The 26,679-nt window shown below is 39.7% G+C and overlaps 1 pseudogene and 1 further gene; both read left to right on the plus strand.

The window, feature by feature from the left end:
• Igk (immunoglobulin kappa chain complex) overlaps positions 1–26,679 on the plus strand; it is a 3,171,119-nt gene that overhangs the window by 2,975,476 nt on the left and 168,964 nt on the right.
• Igkv3-11 (immunoglobulin kappa variable 3-11) lies at positions 22,163–23,329 on the plus strand (annotated as a pseudogene). Its single transcript is given in 2 exon segments — positions 22,163–22,211; positions 22,451–23,329. Coding segments are annotated over 2 exon segments (928 nt in total).

Consider the following 26,679-nt stretch of genomic DNA (forward strand, 5'->3'; position numbering starts at 1 on the left):
CTTTTGTCCATATCTAATAATCACATATTTTTCTATTATGTCTTCCACATGTGTGGACATATTCTCATCGACTTTCTTTCATTTATGATTCGATCTTGCAGGAGGTAAGGGATTTGTAAAGTTTAACTATATATCCTGAACTAAATTGAAAATCACTAATTGATCACTAGGTAAGTGGTCCCCACTATCCATGAATTTGAAACCCACCTGCCTCTTCCCCCTGATGGCTGGATTACACGACTCCATGCCCAGCTTCATTTCATTTTTTATCTTTTACCGTTGCATATGCATGAACATTAGAGGTGCAACAATGTACATCCACAGTAATGCAAAGCTTACTTCCAAGGCACCCTCTGGTTCTACATGAACCCACATTGGTCTTCTTCATCTGCCCCATATAGAGTAGGAACGCACAAGAGAATGATCCTTAGCAACTTTGTCTGATGCACAACTCCATGGTTTTCAAACTTATGATCCTAGTTCACAGTAATTTAACTATATTGTATTGGTTATCTACTGGTGTATAATGAACTTACACAAATTCAGTGGCTCATGACTATAACACTTACAGTCTGGACAGGTTGTTTGGGTCCTGTGTGCAGGGTCTCATAGGCTACAGGCAAGCTGCTGTCAAGGCTGCATCTTATCTGGATGCTCAAATAATCTCCTTCCCAGCTCAGTCACTATGTTCACCCAGGTGTGTGCCTTGGACCTCTGTGGCTGAACTATACCTCTGTGCTATACTAGGATTAACTGTGAGATAGAAGCTTCCCTAAGGTGCCACAGGCACTGAAAGTTCCCAAACCTGTGGGATCTCACTAATCAAACCAGCAAGTAGGTGCACAGAAGAGTAAACAGATTCTCCTTAGAGGCTTTGATCTGATTAAATCAGACCTACACAGGTTAATCTCCCTTTGAATGAATTCAGAATACTCGGAATTTGTATGTTTATTACACTCACAAAATCTCATTTCCTCATCTGTATTTTAGGCAGCAGAGGGTGGTCTCAGATATTCTCAAAGACCTGAAACAGTTGCCAGAGGCAGCATCCATGAGGACTGAGAATTGGGAGTAACCTGAAGCAGAGAAAAATGAGCTGGGTTGGCCTTGTCTAGAACTATCTGAAAAATAAAATCTGGAATCTTGTGGCTTCTTCACTCAAAATCTATATGTCACTGAAAAAAAAAACAAAACAAAACTATTTTTGTTGTCTCCTTAGCAATGAGGAAGACCAGTAAATGCACAGAGCTAAGAGGTACCCAGCCTTCTATGACTGTACCATAAGTCCTCATATCTCTATTCTCACTGAAGTGATGTGTGCCTCTCACATCTTCTCTCCTATACTCCATTCTGTTTTCTGTAGCTGAATAACACAAGCTGAGGGTTTTTTTAACATTTTTGAGTATGTATTGTTTGTTGGTAGAAATGTTTGAGAAGGATTAGGAGTTGTAGCCTTGTTGGAGTCTTGTTGGAGGATGTGTATCACTGACTGGCACCATTCCCAGTGTCCTCTCTCTGGTTCTTGCTTTTAGATAAAGATGTGAAACTTCAGTTCCCACTGCCAAGCCTTTTCTCTGCCACAATATACTCGAATCCAGGAGGAGGAACTATCATGGATAAAGGTACACTACCAGAGGAGGCTTAAAATAAGGATGTTGTCCAAGATTGTCTTTCACTTTAATGGAAAATTAACATGTTAATAAAGAAAAAAAGGTAAGACTTGTTGCTTCTAAATGATCAGACATTAAATGTTCTAACACTTTTTTATTAAAATCACAACCCTCTCTGGTTAAGTAGAAGATTAGGAAGATAACAATAACAATAACTATAGGGCCTCCCTGTTTCCTGTCTGATCCTGCCACCACCATGGCAGAGTAGGGCCTAAATGAGCACCATCAAAATGATGTCATTAATTACATGCATTTTGCTCATTCAAAAAGAGGCTTGGGGGCTTTGCTGGAGCACCTGGTGGAGCCAACTTGGTTCCCGGATCCCTCAGAGACTAGTCTGCACATATGAGAGTGTGGACTACAGAAGCTACACAGCTTCTGGGTCAGGCAGAAGCAACACAGCTTCTGGGGCAGACCCCGTTTCGGGCTCCAGACATCTGGACACCTTCCCTGCCAGAGGAGGGGTATCTACTCCTTGAGGGAGTGCTTTGCGAGAGCACCTGGTGGAGCCATCTTGGTTCCCAGATCCCTCAAAGACTAGTCTGCCCAGATTCTCAGTACAGAAGCTACACAGCTTCTAGGACAGGCAGAAGCGACACAGCTTCTGGGGCAGACCCTGTTTCAGGCTCCAGACATCCCAGCAACTTCCCTGCCAGAGGAGAGGTGTCCACTCTGCCTGGGAGGGTTTGCCAAAGCACCTGGGGCAGCCATCTTGGTTCCCAGATCCCTCAGAGGCTAGTCTGCACAGGTGAGAGTGTGGACTACAGAAACTACACAGCTTCTGAGGCAGACCCCATTTCAGGCTCCAGACATCTGGGTACCTTACCTGCCAGAGGAGAGTTATCCATGTCACCCGGGAGGGCTTTGCTGGAGCACCTGGGGGAGCCATCTCTGGTCCTGGATCTCTCAGAGAATAGTCTGCACAGGTGAAAGTGCGGACAACAGAAGCTACACAGCTTCTGGGACAGGTATAATTGAGAGCTTCTGATACAGGCCCTATTTCGGGCCTTCATCTTCTGCCAGGAGGCATGTCTGAAGGCCGGATATCTGTGTACATTCCCTGCAAGAGGAGAGCTTGCCTGCAGAGAGTAATCTGACCAATGAAACTCAAGAGAGAGCTAGTCTCCCAGGTCTGCTGTTAGAGGCTAACAGAATCATGAGAGGAATAAGCTCCAACAAGAGACAACTATAACAAGTAACTCCAGAGATTACCAGATGGCAAAAGACAGATGTAAGAATCTTACTAACAGAAACCAAGACCATTCACCATCATCAGAGCCCAGCACTCCCACCTCAGCCAGTCCTGGATATACCAACACAACCAAAAATATAGACACAGATTTAAAAGTATATCTCATAATGATGGTAAAGAAAAAAAGGAAAACACAACCAAACAGGTAGAAATCCTTAAAGAAAAACAGGAAAACACAACCAAACAGGTGATGGAATTGAACATAACCATAAAAGACCTAAAAACAGAAGTAGACTCAATAAGGAAAACACAAAGAGAGACAACGCTGGAGATAGAAACCCTAGGAAAGAAATCTGGAAACACAGATGCAAGCATCAGTAACAGAATACAAGAGATGGAAGAAAGAATCTCAGATGCAGAAGATTCCATAGAAAACAGGGGCACAACAATCAAGGAAAATGCAAAATGCAAAAAGATCCTAACTCAAAGCATGCAGGAAATCCAGGACACAATGAGAAGACCAAACCTATGGATAATAGGAATAGATGAGAATGAAAATTCTCAACTTAAAGGGCCAGAAAATATCTCCAACAAAATTATAGAAGAAAACTTTCCAAACATAAAGAAAGAGATGCGCATGAACATACAAGAAGCCTACAGAACTCCAAATAGACTGGACCAGAAAAGAAATTCCTCCTGACACATACACTAAATAAAGATAGAATATTAAAAGCAGTAAGGGAAAAAGGTCAACTAACATATAAAGGCAGGTCTATTAGAATTGCACCAGACTTTTCAACAGAGACTGTGAAAGCCAGAAGATCCTGGATAGATTTTATACAGGCACTAAGAGAACACAAATGCCAGCCCAGGCTACTATACCCAGCCAAACTCTCAATTACCATAGATGGAGAAACCAAAGTAATCCAGGACAAAACCAAATTCACACAATATCTTTTTTATGAATCCAGCCCTTCAAAGAAAAATTTAAAAAATTTTAAAACATCAATACAAGTAGGGAAACTACACCCTAGAAAAAGCAAGAAATTGATCTTTCTAAAAACCTAAAAGAAGATAGCCACAAGAACATAATGCCAACTCTAACAAAAAAATAATAGGAAGCAACAATTACTTTTCATTAATATCTCTTAATATCAATGGACTCAATTCTCCAATAAAAAGACATAGACTAACAAACAGGACCCAACATTTTGCTGCTTACAGGAAACCCACCTCAGGGAAAAAGACAGAGACTACCTTGGAGTGAAAAAATAGAAAACAATTTTACAAGCAGACGGTCTGAAGAAACGAGCAGAAGTAGCCTTTATAATATCGAAAAAAATCGAGTTCCAACCCAAAGTTATCAAAAAAGACAGAGGGGCACTTCATACTCATCAAAGGTAAAATCTTCCAAGAGGAACGATAAATTCTGAATATCTATGCTCCAAATGCAAGGGCATCCACATTCATTAAAGAAACTTTAGTAAAGCTCAAAGCACACATTGAACCTCACACAATAAAAGTGGGAGAGTTCAACACCCCACTTTCATCAATGGACAGATCGTGGAAACAGATAGTAAACAGGGACACATTAAAACTAAAAGAAATTATAAAACAAATCGATTTAACTGATATCTACAGAATATTTTATCCTAAAATAAAAGAATATACCTTCTTCTCAGCACCTCATGTTACCATCTGCAAAATCGACCAGATAATTGGTCACAAAATAGGCCTCAACAGATACAAAACTATGGAAATTGTCCTATCCTATTAGATCACCATGGACTAAAGCTGATCTTCAATAACAACATAAATAATAGAAAGCCAACATCCACATGGAAACTGAACAACATTCTCCTCAATGATACCTTGGTCGAGGAAAAAATAAAGAAAGAAATTAAAGACTTTTTAGATTTTAATGAAAATGAAGCCACACCATACCCAAACTTATGAGACATTATGAAAACATTTGGAAGAAGAAACTCATAGCTCTGAATGCCTCCAAAAAGAAACTAGAGAGAGCACACACTAGCAGCTTGACAACACACCTAAAAGCTCTAGAACAAAAGGAAGCAAATTCACCCAAAAGGAGTATACAGCAGGAAATAATCAAACTTATGGGCAAAATCAACCAAGTGGGAAAAATGAAGAACTATTTCCCAGTAGTCTCCCAACCAATAAAAACACGAGGACCAGATGGGTTTAGTGCAGAGTTCTATCAGACATTCAAAGAAGATCTAATTCCAATTCTTCTCAAACTATTCCACAAAATAGAAACAGAAGGTACTCTACCCAATTAATTCTAGGAAGCCACAATTACTCTGATACTTAAACCACAGAAAGACCGAACAAAGAGAACTTCAGACCAATTTCCCTTATGAATATCGATGCAAAAATACTCAATAAAATTTTCGTTAACCGAATCCAAGAACACATCAAAACAATCATCCATCCTGACCAAGTAGGTTTCATTCCAGGGATGCAGGGATTGTTTAATATATGGATATCCATCAATGTAATCCACTATATAAACAAACTCAAAGACAAAAACCACATGATCATCTCGTTAGATGCTGAGAAACCATTTGACAAAATTCAACACCCATTCATGATAAAAGTATTGGAAAGATCAGGAATTCGAGGCCCATACCTAAACATGATAAAAGCGATCTAGAGCAAATAGTAGCCAACATCAAAGTAAATGGTGACAAGCAAGAAGCAATCCCACTAAAATCAGGGAGTAGACAAGGCTGTCCACTTTCTCCCTACCTATTCAACATAGTGCTTGAAGTCCTACCCAGAACAATTAGATCTAGAGCAAATAGTAGCCAACATCAAAGTAAATGGTGACAAGCAAGAAGCAATCCCACTATAATCAGGGAGTAGACAAGGCTGCCCACTTTCTCCCTACCTATTCAACATAGTGCTTGAAGTCCTACCCAGAACAATTAGACAACAAAAGTCATCAACAGGATACAAATTGGAAAAGAAGAAGTCAAAATATCACTATTTACAGATGATATGATAGTATATATAAGTGACCCTTAAAGTTCCATGAAAGAACACCTAAATCTGATAAACAGCTTCAGTACAGAAGCTAGATATAAAATTAACTCAAACAAATCACTAGCATTTCTCTACACAAAGGATATACAGGCTAAGAAAGTAATTAGGGAAATAACACCTTTCACAATAGTTAGAAATAATATAAAATACCTTGGTGTGACTCTAACTAAGCAAGTGAAAGAAGTGTATGATAAGAACTTCAAGTCTCTTAAGAAAGAAATCCAAGAAGATCTCAGAAGATGGAAAGATCTCCAATGCCCATGGATTGGCAGGATTAATATAGTAAAAAAGAAATCTACAGATTCAATGCAATCACCATCAAAATTCCAACTCAATTCTTCACAGAGTTAGAAAGGGCAATTTGCAAATTCATCTGGAATAACAAAAACCCTAGGATAGCAAAAACACTTCTCAAGGATAAAAGAACCTCTGGTGGAATCACCATGCCTGACCTAAAGCTGTACTACAGAGCAATTGTGATAAAAACTGCATGGTACTGGTACTACAACAGACAGGAAGATCAATGGAATAGAATTGGAAGACCCAGAAATGAACCCACACACCTATGGTCACTTGATCTTTGACAAGGGAGCTAAAACCATCCAGTGGGGGGAAAAAAAGCATTTTCAACAAATGGTTATAGCACAACTTGAAGTTATAATGTAGAAGAATGTAAATTGATCCATACTTATCTCCAAGTCTAAGTGAATGAAGGAGTGCCACAAAAAAAAAAAACATACACACTAAAACTTAAACAGAAGAAAATGCAGAAAAACCTCGAAGATATTGGCACAGGGGAAAAATTTCTGAACAGAACCACAATGGCTTGTGCTGTAAAATAGAGAATCCACAAATGGGACCTCATAAATTTGCAAAGCTTCTGTAAGGCAAAAAAATCTGTTAATAAGACAAAAAGGCCACCAACAGATTGAGGAAGGATTTTTACCAATCCTAAATCTGATAGGGGACTAATATCCAATATATACAAAGAACTCAAGATGATGGACTCCAAAAAAAAACAAAAACAAAAAAACAAATAACCCCATTAAAAAATGGGGCACAGAGCTAAAAAAAGAATTCTCAACTGAGGAATACCAAATGGATGAGAAGTACCTGAAAAAAAGTTCACCATCTTTAATCATCAGGAAAATGAAAATGAAAACAACCCTGAGATTCCACCTCACACCAGTCAGAATGGCTAAGATCAAAAATTCTGGTGACTGCAGATGCTGGTGAGGATGTGAAGAAAGAGGAACACTCTTCCATTGCTGGTGGGATTGCAAGCTTGTACAACCACTCTGGAAATCAGTTTGGCAGTTCCCCAGAAAATTGGACATAGTACTACTGGAGGATCCAGCAATACCTTTCCTTGGCATATATCCAGAAGGTGTTAACACTAGTAATAAGAACACATGCTCCACCATGTTTATAGCAGCATTATTTATAATAGCCAGAATCTGGAAAGAACCCAGATGTTCCTCAAAAGAGGAAATGATACAGAAAATGTGGTACATTTTCACAATGGAGTATTAATCAGCTATTAAAGATGAATTTATGAAATTCTTAGGCAAATGGGTGGATCTGGAGGATATCATCCTGAGTGAGGTAACCCAATCACAGAAGAACTCATATGATATGCACTCACTGATTAGTGGATATTTTCCCAGAAACTTAGAATACCCAAGATACAATTTGCATAACACATGAAACTCAAGAATAAGGAAGACCAAAGTGTGGATACTTCCTCCCTCCTTAGAATGGGGAAGAAAATACCCATGGAAGGAGTTACAAAGACAAAGTTTTGATCAAAGCCTGAAGGAACAACCATGCAGAGACTGCCTTATCCGGGGATCCATACCATAATCAACCACCAAACTTAGACACTATTACATATGGCAGCAAGATTTTCCTGAAAGGACCCTGATATAGTGTCTCTTGTGAGTCTATGCCAGTGCCTGGCAAATACAGAAGTGGATGCTCACAGTCATCTATAGGATGGAACACAGGGCCTCCAATGTAGGAGCTAAAGAAAATACCCAAGGAGCTGAAGGGGTCTGCAACAGTATAGGTGGAACAAAAATATGAACTAACAAGTACCTCCAGAGCTTGTGTCTCTAGCTGCATATGTAGCAGAAGATGGCCTAGTCAGCCATCATTGGGAAGAGAGGCCCTTAGGTATTGCAAACTTTATATGCCCCAGTACAGGGGAACACTAGGGCCAAGAAGTAGGAGTGGGTGGATCGGGGAGGAGGGCAGGAGAGAAGGTATAGGGGCCTTTCGGGATAGCATTTGAAATGTAAATGAAGAAAATATCTAATAAAAATTAGGAAAAAAGGTAAAAAATTCCTCCCCCATCCTTCTTCACACAGCAATTTCTATCTTAACTCAGAAAGTGTTATCTTGTTAACCATAATCAATAAACCTTTTAAATATATCTGGATTGAGTCTATAGTCTTCTTTCATGAGTCAGGAATGCCAAAACATTATTATTATTTAGAACATTTTCCAACATTCCACAGAGCAGCTCTTATGCAATATCCCAAGATAACAATTATCTTCAAAATTCGTACTTGGAAGGCCTCTAATAAACCTTGAAACTGGAAATCTCTCCATAAGAAATTCATAACTTACCATGTTCATTTCTTCTTTGAATTGGCTTCAGGAGCTAAATTTCATCTGCAATCAAAATTCCTTTTCTCTCTTCTTTTTTGGGGGGAATAAGGGAGAGAACAGATAGGATACTAATTTGTAAGCAAAGCTGGCCTGAATTTTGCATTCCCCTATATCAGTTTCCCAAGTGTTGAGGTTACAGGTATGCACCTCCATGCCATTAAAAAAGTCAGCATGTAAAGTATGCAATTCTCTATGTTTGGTAAATGTACAGCTGTGTATTTAAAACTGTGTTCAAGATATAATCCATAGCCATCTCCATTCCAGCTCAGGAGTCTTTTATGATCCTGGAGTTTGCTTTTCCAGATGGTTTGATGGAAGGAATCTATCATGTGTAGCCATATTTGGGGGTTTTACTTTTGCTGGTTGATTGGATTGATGGATGGATGGTTCGTTGGTTGGTTGGTTGGTTGGTTGGTTGGTTGGTTGGTTGGTTGGTTGCTATTGAGATAAAAGTCTCTCCACTTGACCAGACTGATCTCAAAATTAACAATTCTCCTGTCTGTGTCTCAACATTCAAGGTAGCTGAGATTCTAAGCATAAACTGTGGCACACAGCTAATATGCAGCCTTTGAGGCCAGCTTCATTTCCACAGCACAATACACTAGGAGAGTCACCAATATCATTTTAGGTGTCAGTAGTATACTGATTGGTGTTAGTGGTATTCCATTGTTGGATAGTCCCAAACTTTCTTTCTTTCTTACTCACTAGTTCAAGGACATGTGACCGATTCGAATTTGGGTCTGTTAGTAATAATGTTGTGCAGAGCAGTGGCATATTCCTGTAATCCCAACATTACTGGGGACAGAGATAGTCTACATAGTGAGTCCTGGGCCAGGCACTGCTGCACAGCAAGTCCCTGCCTCCATAATGATGAAGGTGTATACATTTAAGTACAGGTTTTGTATGAAAATAGGGTTTCATTTTGTGCCTAGTAGAAGACTGAAGGGTTATAAGATATGCTTAGCTCTAAAAGAAACCAGCAAAGTGTTTGGCCAAGACACTGCATCATTTTACAAAGATCATTTGTGCCAATACGGTCCTGTTACTCTAGTCTATACATTTGGTATTGATATAAATACACATCTAGAAGTAGATATGAGTTCAATTTTTGATATGTTACTGATAAGGTATTTTTACAATTATTTACTGTAAGGATTCTTTGAATATGTTTCATTCTTCTACTTTATCGTTTGTCTTATGAATGTTTTCTCAGAGTGTGTTTTGTCTTTTCTTTTTCTCAACTGTCTCTTTGAGAAGTTTAGCTTTATCTGAGTCCAATTATTTTTCTTGCCTTATATTTTCTAGAGCTTGCAGATCATGGTTACTGATCTTAATAGTTATCATTATTTCATTTTTTGTTTCTATTCTAGTTTGCTTTCAGTTTCTGAGATAAAACATGGACCAAAAGCAACTTAGCAGAAATTTAGAGACTATGAAGGAACAATGCTTACAGGCTTGCTCTGGAGTCACACTCAGCTACCTTTCTTCTACAGCCCAAACTCATCTGCTTAGCTTTGACAACACCCACAGTGGGTTGAGTACTCTTATATCAAGAAGCAATTGAGAAAATGCCCCACAGACAAGTTCACAGGCTAATAATAATACAATAATAATAATAAATCCAATTCCTCAATAAAGGTGCGCTCATAACAGATGTCAAATTGACAGCTGATGCATTGTTACTTTTTAATAATCATTATTTCTTTTATTATTATTAGCAATTCTTTTTCCTTAAAATTTATTTATTCCCTTTATATGAGTAAATTGTTGCTCTCTACAGACACAGCAAAACAGGGAATCAGATCCTATTAGAGATGGTTATGAGCAACCATGTGGTTGCTGGGAATTGAACTCAGGACCTCTTGAAGAGCAGTCACTGCCCTTAACCACTGAGCCATCTCTCTAGCATTCAATAATAATTATTTCTATTCAGCAAACATAAAACAGATAATCATTCTCAGACACTGTACATTTATTGTGTCTAATATAACTTAGGTGGGGATTTGATGGAGACATCTTATTTGGAGCAGCATGTTCTGGGCTCTCTCTCTCTCTCTCTCTCTCTCTCTCTCTCTCTCTCTCTCTCTCTCTCTCTCTCTCTCTCCCTCTCCCTCTCTCCCTTCTTCCCTTCCTCCCCTCTGCTCCCCTCCCCTCCCCTTCCCTCTTCTTCCCTCCCCTCCCATGTAGTTCTCTGTGTTTCTCCCATCTGCTGAAGGAGGAAGCCCCTCTGAAAAATGACTGAAAAGGCACTGATGCATACTTAAAAGAGAATATCATTAGCAGACATGTTATTGTCACTTTTTTTAGAGAAGTCGTATTTGGTTTTACCCTAGGTCTCTGTACTATCTAGTCTCTGGCTCCTGCTAACCCAAGTAGTGCCATATATAGGTTCAGTCTTGTAGAATGAGCCTTAAGTCAAATCAGACATTGGATGGCTACTCTGACAAGCTTTGTACCACCATTGCCCTAGCATATATTTCAGGCAGCATAGATTGTAGGTCAAAGGGTTTGTGGCTGGCTGGTGTTTATGTGTCTCTTTTGATAGTCTGCAGAGTATATTCTCATACCCAATACACTAGAATGTAGTGGTGAATGTTACAGCTCAACCTCCACATGTTCAAAGAGTTTTGTGGCTATCCACATATTTGTGGAACAGGCAAGGGGAGAGTTAAATTGGATGTCTATATTAGTGTGTGAATCCCATCAGGAATTCAACCAACCTTAAAGGAAAATTATTTTGAGATGTGTATCTATGCACATGTGTGTGCCTATGTGTGCATGTGTGTGTGTGTGTGAGAGTGTGTGTGTGTGTGTGTCTGTTTGCTTCCCATTGAGCAGTACCCCAGCTCCAAAAAATCTTTTTTTCCCCTCATTTTGTGTTTTCTTTATTTCTTCTATTGACATGTTCAGGTCTTGAACTGTTTTGTTTATTTTCTTCATTGATTGTATTTTTATTAATTATTTTTATGTATTTACATTTCAAATGTTGTCCCCTTCTCTTAGTGGAAGGACAGAAGTAACTGAAGGGGATTACAAACCCCTAGGAAAAACAGTATCAATTAACTGGATACTCAGCGATCCCAGGGACTAAGCCACCAATCAAAGAGCATACATGGGCTGATCCACAGTAGCCATTATATAGGTAATAAAGGACTGCCTTGTCTGGCCTCAGTGGGAGAAGATGCACTTGGTCCTATGGAGTTCTGATGCCCTAAAGAAGAGGAATGCTAGAGGGGTGAGGTGGGAGTGAGTGGGAGAGTGCATCCTAAAAGATTCTTTAATTGCATCTACTCTGAGTACATATGGATGGACGTTCTTGTCGTTGTTCCCCAGACAGCTCTGCATTACAAGTTTTCATGTGATATTTGTTTTGGACTTTGATTTTTCTCGTTTTTGCTTCTTTAGGTTCTCCATGCAGTCCACAGTCCAGGAGTTTGCTGTGTAGACAAAGCTAGTCTTGAATTCATAGAGCTCCTCCAGCCTCTGCCTTCCAAGACATACACCACTGTGCCCAGCCTGAACTTGGTTTTTTGTTTGTTTGTTTGTTTTTTGTTGTTGTTTTTGTTTTTGTTTTTTCGATACAGGGTTTCTCTGTATAGCCCTGGATGTCCTGGAACTCACTTTGTAGACCTGGCTGGGCTCGATCTCAGAAATCTGCCTGCTTCTGCCTCCCAAGTGCTGGGATTAAAGGCACGCGCCACCACCGCCCGGCAAACTTGGTATTTTTAAACAGTCTATAAATTGTTGCAAGTAAAAGTAGGCTTCACACAGGATATATGAAAATCCAGTATCATATCAAGGAATGGAGTTTACATTTGTTTATTTGTTTGAGATTGAGCATCAAATTCTTGATGCTCAACAGGAACCTTCCTGTTTCCATCTACACCTGAAGCTGACTCTGTGCCACAGCTCTCCTTACCTCAATCCTACTGGGTGAGAGGTGGTCTCCCAGGAGGGCTGACACACCTGAGAGCACAGGTAAGATCACCATTTCTGCTCAAATACATGGACCAAAGAGGAACTTGTCCAGAGCCCTCAGGACACAAGAACTGATGTGCAGCCTGGGACAAGATCCTTCCGGGTTTCATCTGCAGCCAGAGCTGATACTGTGCCACAGCTCTCCAACCAAATACTGCAGGGAGAGAGCCTCAAACACAAGGGTACAGGGGAAAAGTTCCTGAACAGAACACCAATGTCTTATACTCTGAGATCAAGAATTGACAAATGAGACCTTATGAAATTACAAGGCTTCTGTAAAGCAAAGGACACTGTCAACAGCACAAAATGGCAACCAACATATTGGGAAAAGATCTTTACAAATCCCATATCCAATAGAGGGCTAATATCCAATATATACAAAGAGCTCAAGAACTTAGACTTAGACATTCAAATACCACTATTAAAGAGTGGCATACAGAGCTAAACAAAGATTTCTCAACTGAGGAAACCTGAATGGTCTAGAAGAACCTAAAGAAATGTTCAACATCCTTAGTCATCAGGAAAACGCAAGTCAAAACAACCCTGAGATTCCACTTCATACCAGTCATAATGGCTAAGATAAATATCTCAGGCGACAACAGATGCTGACAAGGTTTTGGAGAAAGAGAACACTCCTCCATTGTCAGTAGGATTGCAAGCTGATACAAACACTCTGGAAATCAGTTTGGCAGTTCCTCAGAATATTTGACATAGTATTACCTGAGGACCCAGGTATATATGCAAAAGATGCTCCAACAAGAACACATGCTATTCTATGTTCATACCAGTCTTTTTTATAGTCAGAAGCTGGAAACAACCCAGATGTCCTTCAACAGATGAATGGATACAGAAAATGACTTACATTTACACAATGGAGTACTACTCAGCTATTAAAAAAATGAATTCATAAAATTCTTAGGCAAATGGATGGAACTAGAAATATCATCCTGACTGAGGTAACACATTAGCAAAGGAACACACATGGTATGTACTCACTGATAAGTGGATATTAGCCCAAAGCTCAGAACACCCAATATACAATTCACAGACCACATGAAGCACCAGAAGAAGGAAGACCAAAGTGTGGGTCCTTCTGTCCTTCTTAGAAAGTGAATAAAATACTCACAGGAGCATATACAGAGATAATGTACAGAGCTGAGACTGAAAGTAAGGCCAACCAGAGACTGCTCCCCTGGGGATCCACTTCATATACAGTCAACATGGACACTATTGTGGATGCCAACGAGTTCTTCTTAACAGTTGCCTGATATAGCTGTCTCCTGAGAGTCTCTGCAAGAGCCTGGCATATACAAAGCTGGACACTCACAGCCAACCATTGAAATGATCATGGGGTCCCCAATGGAGGAGTTAGAGAAAGGAATGAAGGAGCTGAAGGGGTTTGTAACCCCATAGGAATTCTAACACTATCAACCAACCAGAGTTCCCAAGGTCTAAACCACCAATCAAAGAGTTCACATGGAGGGACCTATGGCTCCAGCTGTATATGTAGCAGAGGACGGACTTGTCCAAAATCAATGAAAAAAGAGGCCCTTGGTCACATAAAGGCTCTATGCCCTCATATAAGGAAATGCGAAGGCAGGGAGGCAGGAGTGGGTGGGTGGGTGTGGGTTCACCTTAGAATCAAGAGGAGGGAAGATGGGATAGAGGGTTTTTAGGGTGAGTAAGTCAGGAAACTACATAACATTTGAAATGTAAATAAATAAAATATCAAAATTAGGACATAAATAAGTAAATAAATAAATAAATAAATAAATAAAAGGAATCAGTACAACCAGGAGCTCTGTCTTTGAGAAAATCAGCAAGATAGATAAACCCTTAGCCTAACCAGAGGGCACAGAGACAGTATCCTAATTAAGAAAATCAGAAATGAAAGGGAGACATAACAACAGGAACTGGGGAAATACAAAAAAAATCATCAGATCCTACTACAAAAACCTATACTCAACAAAACTGGAAACCTGGATGGAATGGACAATTTTCTAGACAAATGCAAGGTACCAAAGTTAAATCAGTATCATATAAAGCATATAAACAGCCCCATAACCCCTAAAGAAATCGAAGCAGTCATTAAAAGTCTCCCAACCAAAAAAGAGCACAGGATCAGATAGGATTAGTCCAGAAATCTATCAGATCTTCAAAGAGGACCTAATACTAATTCTCTTCAAACTACTCCACAAAATAGAAACAGAAGAACACTACCCAATTCAGTCTAGGAAGCCATGATTACGCTGATACCTAAACCACAAAAAGACCCAATAAAGAAATAGAACTTCAGACCAATTTCCCTTATGAACATATATACAAAAATACTCAAAAGAATTCTTGCTGAATCAAAGAACACATCAAAACAATCACCATCATGATTAAGTAGGGTTTATCCCAGGGATGCAGGGATGGTTCAATATATGGAATTCCATCAACATAAACCACTAGATAAAAAACCCACATGATCATCTAATCTAATGCTGAGTAAGCATTTGACAAACATCAACACTCCTTCTTGGTAAAAGCCTTATAACAATCAGGAATTCAAAGCCCATACCTAACATAGAATAAGCAATATACAGCAAACCAGTACCAACATCAAACTAAATAGAGAGAAACTTGAAGCTATACCACTAAAATTAGGGGCTAAACAAGGCTCCCCACTCTCTCTTTACCTATTCGGTATAATACTGGTAGTCCTAGCCAGAGCAATTAGACAACAAAAGGAGGTCAAGGGATTACAAATTGGAAAGGAAGAAGTCAAAGTAACACACTTAAAATATGATATGATACTATACTTAAGTGACCCCAAAAGTCCCACCAAAGAACTCCTAAACCTGATAAACAACTTCAGCAAAGGTGGCTGGATTTGAAATTAACTCAAACAAGGGGACTGGCAAGATGGCTCAGCAGTTAAGAGCACTTACTGCTCTTACAAAGGTCCTGAGTTCAAATCCACACAACCACATGGTAGCTCACAACCACCTAAAATGAGACCTCACATCCTCTTCTGGTGTGTCTGAAGATAGTTACAGTGTACTTATTTATAATAATAAATAAATCTTTGGGCCAGAGCAAGCAAGGACTTAGCAAGCAGGGATGATCAGAGCAGAAGAGGTACTAAATTCAGTTCCCAAAAACCACGTGAAGGCTCACAACCATGTAAATATTTTTAAAAAATTAACTCAAACAAATCAGTGTACTTCCTCTACACAAAAGATAAACAGGCTGAGAAAGAATTTAGGCAAACAACACCTTTCACAATAGTCACAAATAATATAAAATACCTTGCTGTGACTCTAACTAAGCAAGTGAGAAGCTATATGACAAGAACGTCAAGTCTCTCAAGAAAGAAATCAAAGATCTCAGAAAATGGAAAGAACTCCCATGCTCATGGGTTGGCAGGATTAATAGAGTAAAAATGACCAATATTCCAAAAGCATCTACAGATTCAGTGCAATTCCCATCAAAATTCCAACTCAATTCTTCACAGAGTTAGAAAGAGCAATTTCCAAATCCATCTGGAATAACAAAAAAAAAAAAGAAAAAAAAACATGATAGCAAAATCTATTCTCAACAATAAAAGAACCTTTGGTGGAATCAGAATGCTTGATCTCAAGCTGTACTAGAGAACAATAGTGATTAAAAAAAAAAAACTGCATGGTATTTGTACTGGCTACTTTTGTGTGTCAACTTGACACAGGCTGGAGTTATCACAAAGAAAGGAGCTTCAGTTGGGGAAATGCCTCCATGAGATCCAGCTGTAAGGCATTTTCTCAATTAGTGATCAAGAGGGAAGGTCCCCTTGTGGGTGGCGCCATCTCTGGGCTGGTAGTCTTGGTTCTATAAGAGAGCAGGTTGAGCAAGCCAGTAAACAACATCCCTCCACGGCTTCTGCATCAGCTCCTTTCTGACCTACTTGAGTTCCAGTCATGACTTCCTTGGTGAGGAACAGCAGTATGGAAGTGTAAGCCAAATAAACCCTTTCCTCCCCAACTTGCTTCTTGGTCATGATGTTTGTGCAGGAATAGAAACATTAATTAAGACTAATTGGTACCAGCATAGTGGGATATTCTTGTGACAACCTGACCATGTTTTGGGGAGGACTGTGAAAGGACTTTGGAACTTTGAGCTTGAAGATCAATTCATTGTTAAGAGCTCTGTCAGGTGTTTGCAGGGGCTTGGAAGATAATGTTAAACAGTGCAGAAGATGGAGATCTGGCTTGTGAAATTTCAGAGGAAAAATTAAAAACTCTTTTCAGGGCCATTGCTGTTTTGATTGGGAAGATTCTGTGGTTCTGGTTAGCTGGGGATGAAGAATCAGCTGTGATTGAAAAGATACCTGACTAAGACAGTATTGATACAGAGACAGACAGGTAAATTAATGGAATAGAATTGAAGACCCAGAAATGAACCCACACACCTATGGTCACTTGATCTTTGACAAGGGAGCAAAAACCATCCAGTGGAAAAAAAACAGAATTTTCAACAAATGGTGCTGGCACAACTGGGAGTTATCATGTGGAAGAATGCGAATTGATCCATTCCGATCTCCTTGTACTAAGGTCAAATCTAAGTGGATTAAGGAACTCCACATAAAACCAGAGACACTGAAACTTATAGAGGAGAAAGTGGGGAAAAGCCTCGAAGATATGGGTACAGGGGGAAAGTTCCTGAGTAGAACAGCAATGGCTTGTGCTGTAAGATCGGGAATCGACAAATGGGACCTCCTAAAATTGCAAAGCTTCTGCAAGGCAAAAGACACTGTCAATAAGACAAAAAGGCCACCAACAGATTGGGAAAGGATCTTTACCTATTCTAAATCAGATACAGGACTAATATCCAATATATATAAAGAACTCAAGAAGGTGGACTCCAGAAAAATCAAATAACCCCATTAAAAAATGGGGCTCAGATCTAAACAAAGTATTCTCACCTGAGGAATATCGAATGGCTGAGAAGTACCTAAAAAAATGTTCAATATCCTTAATCATCAGGGAAATGCAAATCAAAACAACCCTGAGATTCCATTCACCTCACACCAGTCATAATGGCTGAGATAAAAAACTCAGGTGACAGCAGATGCTGGCAAGGATGTGGAGAAAGAGAAACACTCCTCCATTGTTGGTTGGATTACAAGCTTGTACATCCACTCTGGAAATCAGTCTGGCAGTTCCTCAGAAAAATGGACATAGTACTACCAGTAGATCCAGCAATACCTCTCCTGGGCATATATCCAGAAGATGTTCCAACCGGTAAGAAGGACACATGCTCCACTATGTTCATAGCAGCCTTATATATAATAGCCCGAAGCTGGAAAGAACCCAGATGCCCCTCAACAGAGGAATGGATACAGAAAATGTGGTACATTTACACAATGGAGTACTACTCGGTTATTAAAAACAATGAATTTATGAAATTCCTAGGCAAATGGATGGACCTGGAGGGCATCATGCTGAGTGAGGTAACACATTCACAAAAGAACTCACACAATATGTACTCAGTGATAAGTGGATATTAGCCCAGAAACTTAGAATACCCAAGATATAACAAACAATTTGCAAAACACATGAAACTCAAGAAGAACGAATACCAAAGTGTGAACACTTTGCCCCTTCTTAGAATTGGGAACAAAACACCCATGGAAGGAGTTACAGAGACAAAGTTTGGAGCTGAGACAAAAGGATGGACCATCTAGAAACTGCCATATCTGGGGATCCACCCCATAATCAGCTTCCAAACCTTGACACCATTGCATACACTGGCAAGATTTTGCTGAAAGGACCCAGATATAATCTTGTGAGACTATTCTGGGGCCTAGCAAACACAGAAGTGTATGCTCACAGTCAGCTATTGGATGGATCACAGGGCCCCCAATGGAGGAGCTAGAGAAAGTAACAAAGGAGCTAAAGGGATCTGCAACCCTATAGGTGGAACAACATTATGAACTAGCAAGTAGCCCCCGGAGCTTGTGTCTCTAGCTGCATATATATCAGAAGATGGCGTAGTTGGCCATCAGTGGAAAGAGAGGCCCATTGGTTGTGCAAACTTTATATGCCTAAGTACAGGGGAATGCCAGAGCCAAGAAGAGGGAGTGGGAGGGTGGGGGAGTCGGTGGGGGAGTGTGTGGGTGACTTTTGGGATAGCATTGGAAATGTAAATGAAATAAATACCTAATTTTAAAAAAAAAAGAACACCGTCAATAAGACAAAAAGGCAACCGATAGATTGGGAAAAGACTTTACCAATCCCACATCTGATAGAGGGCTAATATCAAATATATAGAAAGAACTCAAGACCTTAGACTCCATAGAAACAAATAACCCTATTAAAAAATCGGGAGGCAGAGGCAGGCAGATTTCTGAGTTTGAAACCAGTCTGATCTACAAGTGAGTTCCAGGACACCCAGGGCTATACAGAGAAACACTGTCTCGAAAAACCAAAAGAGAGAGAGAGAGGGGGGGGGGGGGGATAAGGAACTAAACAAAGAATTCTCAACTGAGGAATATCAAATGGCTCAGAAGAACCTAAAAAAATGTTCAGCATCCTTAGTCATCAGGCAAATGCAAGTCAAAACAACCCTGAGATTCCATCTCACACCAGTCAGAATGGCTAAGATCAGAAACTCAGGTGACAGCAGAAGCTGGCGAGGATGTAGAGAAAGAGAAACACTCCTCCATTGTTGGTTGGATTGCAAACTGGAATAACTACTCTGGAAATCAATTTGGCTGTTCCTCAGAAAATTGGACATAATACTACCTAAGAACCCAGCAGTACCACTCCCGGGCATATACCCAGAAGATGCTTTAACATGTAATTAGGACACATGCTCCATTATGTTCATAGCAGCCTTATTTATAATAGCCAGAATCAGGAAAGATCCCAGATATCCCACAATTGAGGATTGGATACAGAAAATGTGGTACATGTACACAATAGAATGTGGTACATGTAGTACGCAGTTATTAAAAACAATAAATTTATGAAATTCTCATGCAAATGGAAGGAACTAGAAAATGTCACCCTAAGTGAGGGAACAATCACAAAAGAACACACATGGTATGCACACACTGATAAGTGTATATTAGCCCAGAAGCTCAGAATACCCAAGATACAATTTACAGACCACATGAAACTCAAGAAGAAGGAAGACCTAAGTGTGGTAGTTTGGTCATTCTTAGACGGAGAAACAATATGCCCATGGGAGGAGATACAGAGACAAAATGTAGAGCAGAGACTGAAGGGAAGGACACCCAGAGACTGCCCCACCTTGGGATCCATCCCATATACAGTCACCAAACCCAGATACTATTGTGGATGCCAACAAGTGATTGTAGACAGTACCTGATATAGCTGTCTCCTGAGAGACTCTACCAGAGTCTGACAAATACAGAGGTGGATGCTCTCAGACAACCATTAGACTGAGCACCAGGTCCCTGATAGTGAGATACAGAAAGACCCAAGGAGCTCAAGGGGTTTGCAGTCCCATAGGAGGAACAACAATAGAACTAACCAGTACCCTCAAAGCTCCCAGAGACTAAACCACCATGCTACACACACTCCAGTGAAGTCTGCTTGGCAGGCTGAGAGGACTGGAAGCACTCACGAGGCAGGGAATTTCAAGGAAACTCAACCTCCTGAAACCAGGCATTCTCATAACCTGTATACTCATACCCTACTCCCACATTAGTCTGGTGTATGGATCCATGTGCTCTCTTTTAGTATTATTTTATTATAAGTGCCTTTAAAGATTGAATTCTGACATAGCTAAGCCTTTGCCAATGTTCCAACATCCTAGAAAATCCTTGAAGCTGACAAACTTGGAATTCAGTAGGAATTCAGTGAGAATGTTACCTATTCAGTAACATTCAAATTTACTTCTAGTAGACATGGTGAAACTAATTAGGCATTACAAAGAACAGAGCTAGAATAGCTCAGGGCTAGTCTGCAGAGTGATTACTTAGGGCAGTAGCCAGTCTCACCCAAACAAGGGAATACACAATGTCCTAGCTAATAGGTGGCTTTACCATGTAAGAGTTACAGAATTCCCCTGAGACAGGTTTCTTCACTAGGCCCAAAGAAACAGCATAATCAGGCATTTACTAAGAACCCCTGGTGGTGGGCTTAACAATAGACTAGCATTACACCTGGCTCCCTGATTAGTGGCAGCAGCCTGGTCCCTGTCTTCTTTTGATGTATATATTCCTTTTGTACTGTGTCACTGTAACTCTCTCACCTGGTTTCTTGTCGCTCTTCTGTATAAAAAGTATGATCTCGACTTGAAAAATTACATTCAGATTCTACACAATCTCTCATGTTGATTCTGTCTGTCATTCATTTCACAGACTCCTTGTCCACCTGCAACCAGAGAACTGTTCTACACAGACAGGGACCAAGAGGTTCTGCTGCACAAAGATTATACACAGGGCACCATGACTCTAACTGCATATGTAGCAGAGGATGGCCATGTCAATCATCAATGGGAGGAGAGGTCTTTGGTCCTGTGAAGGCTCAATGCCCCAGTGTAGGGGAATGTAGGAGTGGGGAGGTTGGTAGCAGGGTTAGGGGGGTTAGGCTAGGGAATTTTCTGAGGGGAAACCAGGAAAGGGGATAACATTTGAAATGTAAATGAAAACATCTAATAAAAACAAGAAGGGAAAAAAGAAAAAAGAAAAGGGAGACAAAACAATGAAATATATCTTAAAATAACTATTCTGCTTGTTGAATATCAACAGTTGAAACTATCAAAAACATGTTCGATAAACATCCTGGAAATATTATTGCTAATTTGTCTCCCTGTGCATGAAATTAGCACTTTCTTAATGTTTCAATCCCAAGAGTTTTTGCTACTTTGAAATGTTTAAGATAGACTTACTAATAAAATAATTTCTCTCCTAGAATCACTGATAATCTTTTTTTAAGTAAACTGACTGTTAGACAACATTCACACATATATAAGGCATTTTAAATACTCTCTCACTATGTCAGGTGTTATATAAGGGCTTTTGAATATATATCTTAATGATTTATTTTTATTATTTTATGTTCTTTTACTGTGCTTAACTCCCAAAGAAGAGTTTGTAGGTTTTGATACAATTTAGTATTCAACATTAGATATAGGATCCTCAGTTATGGATAGTATTAAATATTCATTAATGACTTTTTTAGGCTATGAAAGGATATGAATATATAAGTTGAACAAATTTTTATGTGTTATGAATCTCAAAATACTCAATATTATTAATATGTTTGATTAAAATATGCATTTAAATGATAAAAATAAGAACAAATTTTTATGTATTATGATTCTCAAAATACTCAATATTATTAATATGTTTGATTAAAATATGCATTTAAATGATAAAAATACGAAAAAAAGACACATGTGATGCTCTAATAAATTTTCTGCTGACACCAGAAACTCCTTGTGGGTGAAACAGGACCAGGTGCCCTTTGAGCAGCAGTACACACTCAGCTGAGCTGATTTGCATATGGAGTCATTATACAAAAGTCCAGGCTTCTTTAAGGGCAGCTACCAGCAGCCTAAGAAGCATCCTCTCATCTAGTTCTCAGAGATGGAGACAGACACACTCCTGCTATGGGTGCTGCTGCTCTGGGTTCCAGGTGAGGATGCAGAGAAGTGTTGGGAGCAACCTCTGTGGCCATCATGACTTTCCATGCCTCTGAACTATTAATCATTATATTAATGCATTTGTATTTGGTTTTAAGTTTCCTAATTCATTGATTTCTTGGTTTCTCATAGTGGTGTCCACAATTATTCTTGAAATTTTTAAATGAAATAATCTTTTGCTGAGCAAGTATGTATACATATACAAAAATAGTCTATGTGGTTATCATTCCAGGCTCCACTGGTGACATTGTGCTGACCCAATCTCCAGCTTCCTTGGATGTGTCTCTAGGGCAGAGGGCCACCATCTCCTGCATGGCCAGCAAAAGTCTCAGTTTTCTTCTTTCTACAAGTGCTCTGCACTGGTACGAAGAGAAACCAGGACAGCCACCCAAACTACTCATCTATAGTGCATCCAACCTAGAATCTGGGGTCCCTTCCAGGTTCAGTGGCAGTGGGTCTGAGAAAGACTTTACCCTCAACATTGATCCTGTGGAGGCTAATGATACTGCAACCTATTACTGTCAGTGAAAGTATAACAAAGTAAAAACAAAATTCTAGGCCTTTAGGCCCAGGCTTGGGAATGTGACCTCTGTGACTCATTGCTCCAAGGTATGCTAATCATAAAACAGATAGTGACATTCCTCCACCCACCCCCTTCCTGGGTTCAAAGAGTGCTCATTCAAAGAAAGTCACCCTGACCATTGCGGGAACCTGCTATGTAAATGTGCTATTGTTAGGGGCTCTTAGAAACTGTCTTGAGAAATAACCCTCACAATTACCAGGTATTCCTCACGACTCTTGTAACTTTGCACTTCCTTGGGACTCTTAACAGGTATTTTTGGTATTTTCCAACAACGCCCTTCCCACCTCCTTGAGTTGTGGTTTCTTCCTTTAAATACCCCCTTATCCAGCTACTCGGGGCGCCAAGGTCCTCTACCCCTGTGTGGTGTATGACCATGGGCCCGAGAGCGCTCTTGAATAAAAATCCTCTTGCAGTTTGCAGCAAGACCGTTTCTTGTGGGTGATTTTGGGGTGTCGCCTTTCCTGAGTCAGAACGTGGGGGAGTCCTCACGTTGTGGGTCTTTCATCAGCAAGCTAGGGAGGTTCCTCCCACAGTGCTCCAGGGCTGAACAAAAATCTCCTGGGGCTGCAGCTCACTGAGGCTAAGTCTCTCAGTTCTCTCTTACTCACTGACATTTCAACACAGAGCTATAGACATGTTTGTAAAAACATCTCAAATAATGAAATCAGTTATATAAACAGATATGTGTGTCCCATCCTTCATGCTTTGTAATTTAATTATTTACCAACAAAGTATGATTAATTGTTCTATTATATATAATTTAAATTTTTATAAACGCATATTTATCTTTAGATAATTTTCCCTTCTCTCCTCACTCCCTGACCATATCTCTGTCTATTCCCTACACCCTCAGCATCCTCCTTTGACTTTCCAGTCCCTGAGGATTTACAGTCACTTATTTATAATTCTGAAAATAGAAAAAGATTATAAATACAAATTATGTCACTACAAAATAGTGTTAACAAAAGACATTTACTGTAGTGTGTGTGTGTGTGTGTGTGTGTGTGTGTGTGTGTAAGGACAACCTGCAGAAGTCAGTTCTTTCTTTCCAGCAGGTCCAGTCTGGGAATCAAACTCAGGTCATCAGTCTTCTGTGAGCTTTCTGGGACAGGGAGAGCAAATGGATGAGCCAGCCTGGGGTACTATTTCTTTACCTTTAATCATTTATATTCATTTTAAATTGTGTACATTGGGGAGATGTGCAAGTGTGAGTGCTCATAGCAGTCAGAAGAGGGCGTCAGATCCCAGGGAGCTGGAGATACAGGAGGTTTTGAGCCAGTTGATGTGGGTGATAAAAACCAAATTGCTTTCCTCTGCAAGAACAAGAAGTGCTCTGAACTGCTAATACATTTATTCCAATCTGATGCACCATTTATTAAGGCACTTCTTTAGATTTAGTAACGCCTTTTCTCCTAGAACAATGGAAAACTTGATGGGAGCATAGTTGTCTATCATTTACATTAAAAAGAGCATTGAGCACTTAAGTTTGTCAGTTAATCTTTCAGATACAAGCTTACATTCTCATCCCAGTGTTTTCACTTGCCAATTGCTTTTATTTGCTTACCCGCAAAAACACCCTGCCTTAGTTACTTAGAAACATAGGCTGGGCTATAGCTATTTTCCTCCTTTGGTTCCAATTTCTCTATCTCTGGGTCCATCCCCAAATTAAGATTTAGGATCAGATTTATTGATTTTCCTTTTCTCTTGAACCAATAATCTTCATTTTAACAGCTTTTATATGTGTTCAGTGTCTACTTGTGCTTTTCTTTCCTTTCTTCCTTCCTTCCTTCCTTCCTTTCTTCCTTCCTTTCTTCTTTCCTTTCTTTCTTTCTTTCTTTCTTTCTTTATCCTTTCTTTCTTCATATTTTATGTATGGTTATACTAGCTGGGTTTGTGTGTCAAATTGACACAAGCTGGAGTTATCAGAGAATGGAGCTACAAGTGAGGAAATGCCTCCATAAGATCCAACTTTAAGGCATTTTCTCAAGTAGTGATCAAAGGGGGAGAGCACATTGTGGGTGGTGCCATCCCTGGGCTGGTAGTCTTGGGTTCTATAAGAGAGCAAGCTGAACCAGCCAGGGGAAGCAAGCCAGTAAGACACATTCTTCCATGACCCCTGCATCAGCTCCCGTATTCTGACCTGCTTGAGTTCCAGTCCTGACCTCCTTTGGTGATGAACAGCAATTTGGAAGTTTAAGCTGAGCAAAACCCCTTCCTCTCCAACTTGCATCTTGGTCATGATGTTTTGTGCAGGAATAGAAACCCTGACTAAGAAAATGGTGTATGAAATATGTGAGTGAATGTAACATTTAGTGCACATTGAGGACAAATAACAACACTGGTGTTGGTCCTCAAATTCTACCTTGTTTGAGAAAGGGTGTCATCAAGGAACTTTCCAAACATGGAATTAAGGGGAAGAGGAGACTTAATGAATACCGTTTCTTTGCATACAAGCAATGAGCTCTCATCAACTTGGACTTCTCTAAAGCACTGAGACACTAGGACTCCTTGGTTCTGTATCCCTAATGGAGAAGTGCTTTTTTTCCTGTATGCACTATGGCTTGCTGTACCTATAAGCAAGAAAGCAGAGAAAATGGCCTCCTAAGAGAAATACTAATTATAATACTACCATCCAATTAGAAATATCCAGCCATGAGGCTGGAAAATGATCTGAAATACCCTATATGTAAACATGTTTTGCATTCCTGGGAAAGTTAAATCTCTGTAGACAGACACTGTTGTATGGAATCTACACTTCTAGACTCCTCCAGCACTACATCTGTTGTGATCATACCTCTCTGAGAGAAAGGCATGTAGGATCCTCTGTTGACTCTCTCCAGGTCATCCTACCCACTATCTCCAGGTTCACTCTGAGGGTCATCTCCTCAAATTAACCACCAATAAGTGTCCCCAACTCCTCTCTTTCTTCTTAAGGAAAATGTCAAGTGAACTTTTGCTCTCCAGAATACAAATCCCCTTTCCTTGCAAGACTTAAATCAAATTAAATCTGACTTTAGAGATTTTTCAGTTGACCCTGACCAATATACGGAAGCTTTCCAAACTCTCACCCTGTTAATGGATATGAGCTACAAAAAGATAAAGTTAAACCTGAGTGAGACAAATATATGTGCAGGAAAACAAGTTGTTTACCATCTGCTGAAACTTAGGTTAGGCTGATGCCCTCCTTGTATCTATGGTCCACCTTACCAGTTCTTTTGTAAAGGTGAAAGAGACCCCATATTCAAAGAGATCATTTCCTAAGAAAATCTTTAATGGGGCCATAATAGTCATTTCTTAGAATAGCGAGATAAATATTTTCAAGCTCATGTAGTAGAGGGATGAAGAGGGGGCAGGAGCAAATCTTAATCCACTCCTAACTGTCTTCCATATGTCAAAGTCTTCCTTGAAAAGTATAGAGATATATTAATGCACAATTAATCTCTCTCTGGACTCAATAGAAAGGAAAATAATTTAAACAAATACATTTATAAGCAAATAAATTACAGATATTAGAGGGAAGACACAGGAATTAGCCCTTGAACCAGTACAAACTTTAAATAATTTCCTGAAGACTGACATTACAGTCTTTTAAAATTGATCTCTACAGAAAGCTCAATGAGGAAAAAAATTAAGGTAAAAGCATAGTGGTGACCTCACAACCATGCAGGCCTAAGGATTTCTGAATGGCTTTGCAGTTAACTGCTACGTTGAAGGACAGTCAAGAATGTGAAAGAAAAAGTACACTTATAATTGGAGGAAGCTGGCATGACTGTGAAAGAGGAAACACTAGAGATGGGACTGTCTTTGGAGTCAGAATTCTCTGCATCTCAACCCCTTCCCACAAGTGAACAACAGCACTGTTAATTTCTTAAGCTTTG

This window comes from Mus musculus, chromosome 6 (assembly GCF_000001635.26).
Source record: "Mus musculus strain C57BL/6J chromosome 6, GRCm38.p6 C57BL/6J".
Lineage (NCBI taxonomy): Eukaryota > Metazoa > Chordata > Mammalia > Rodentia > Muridae > Mus > Mus musculus.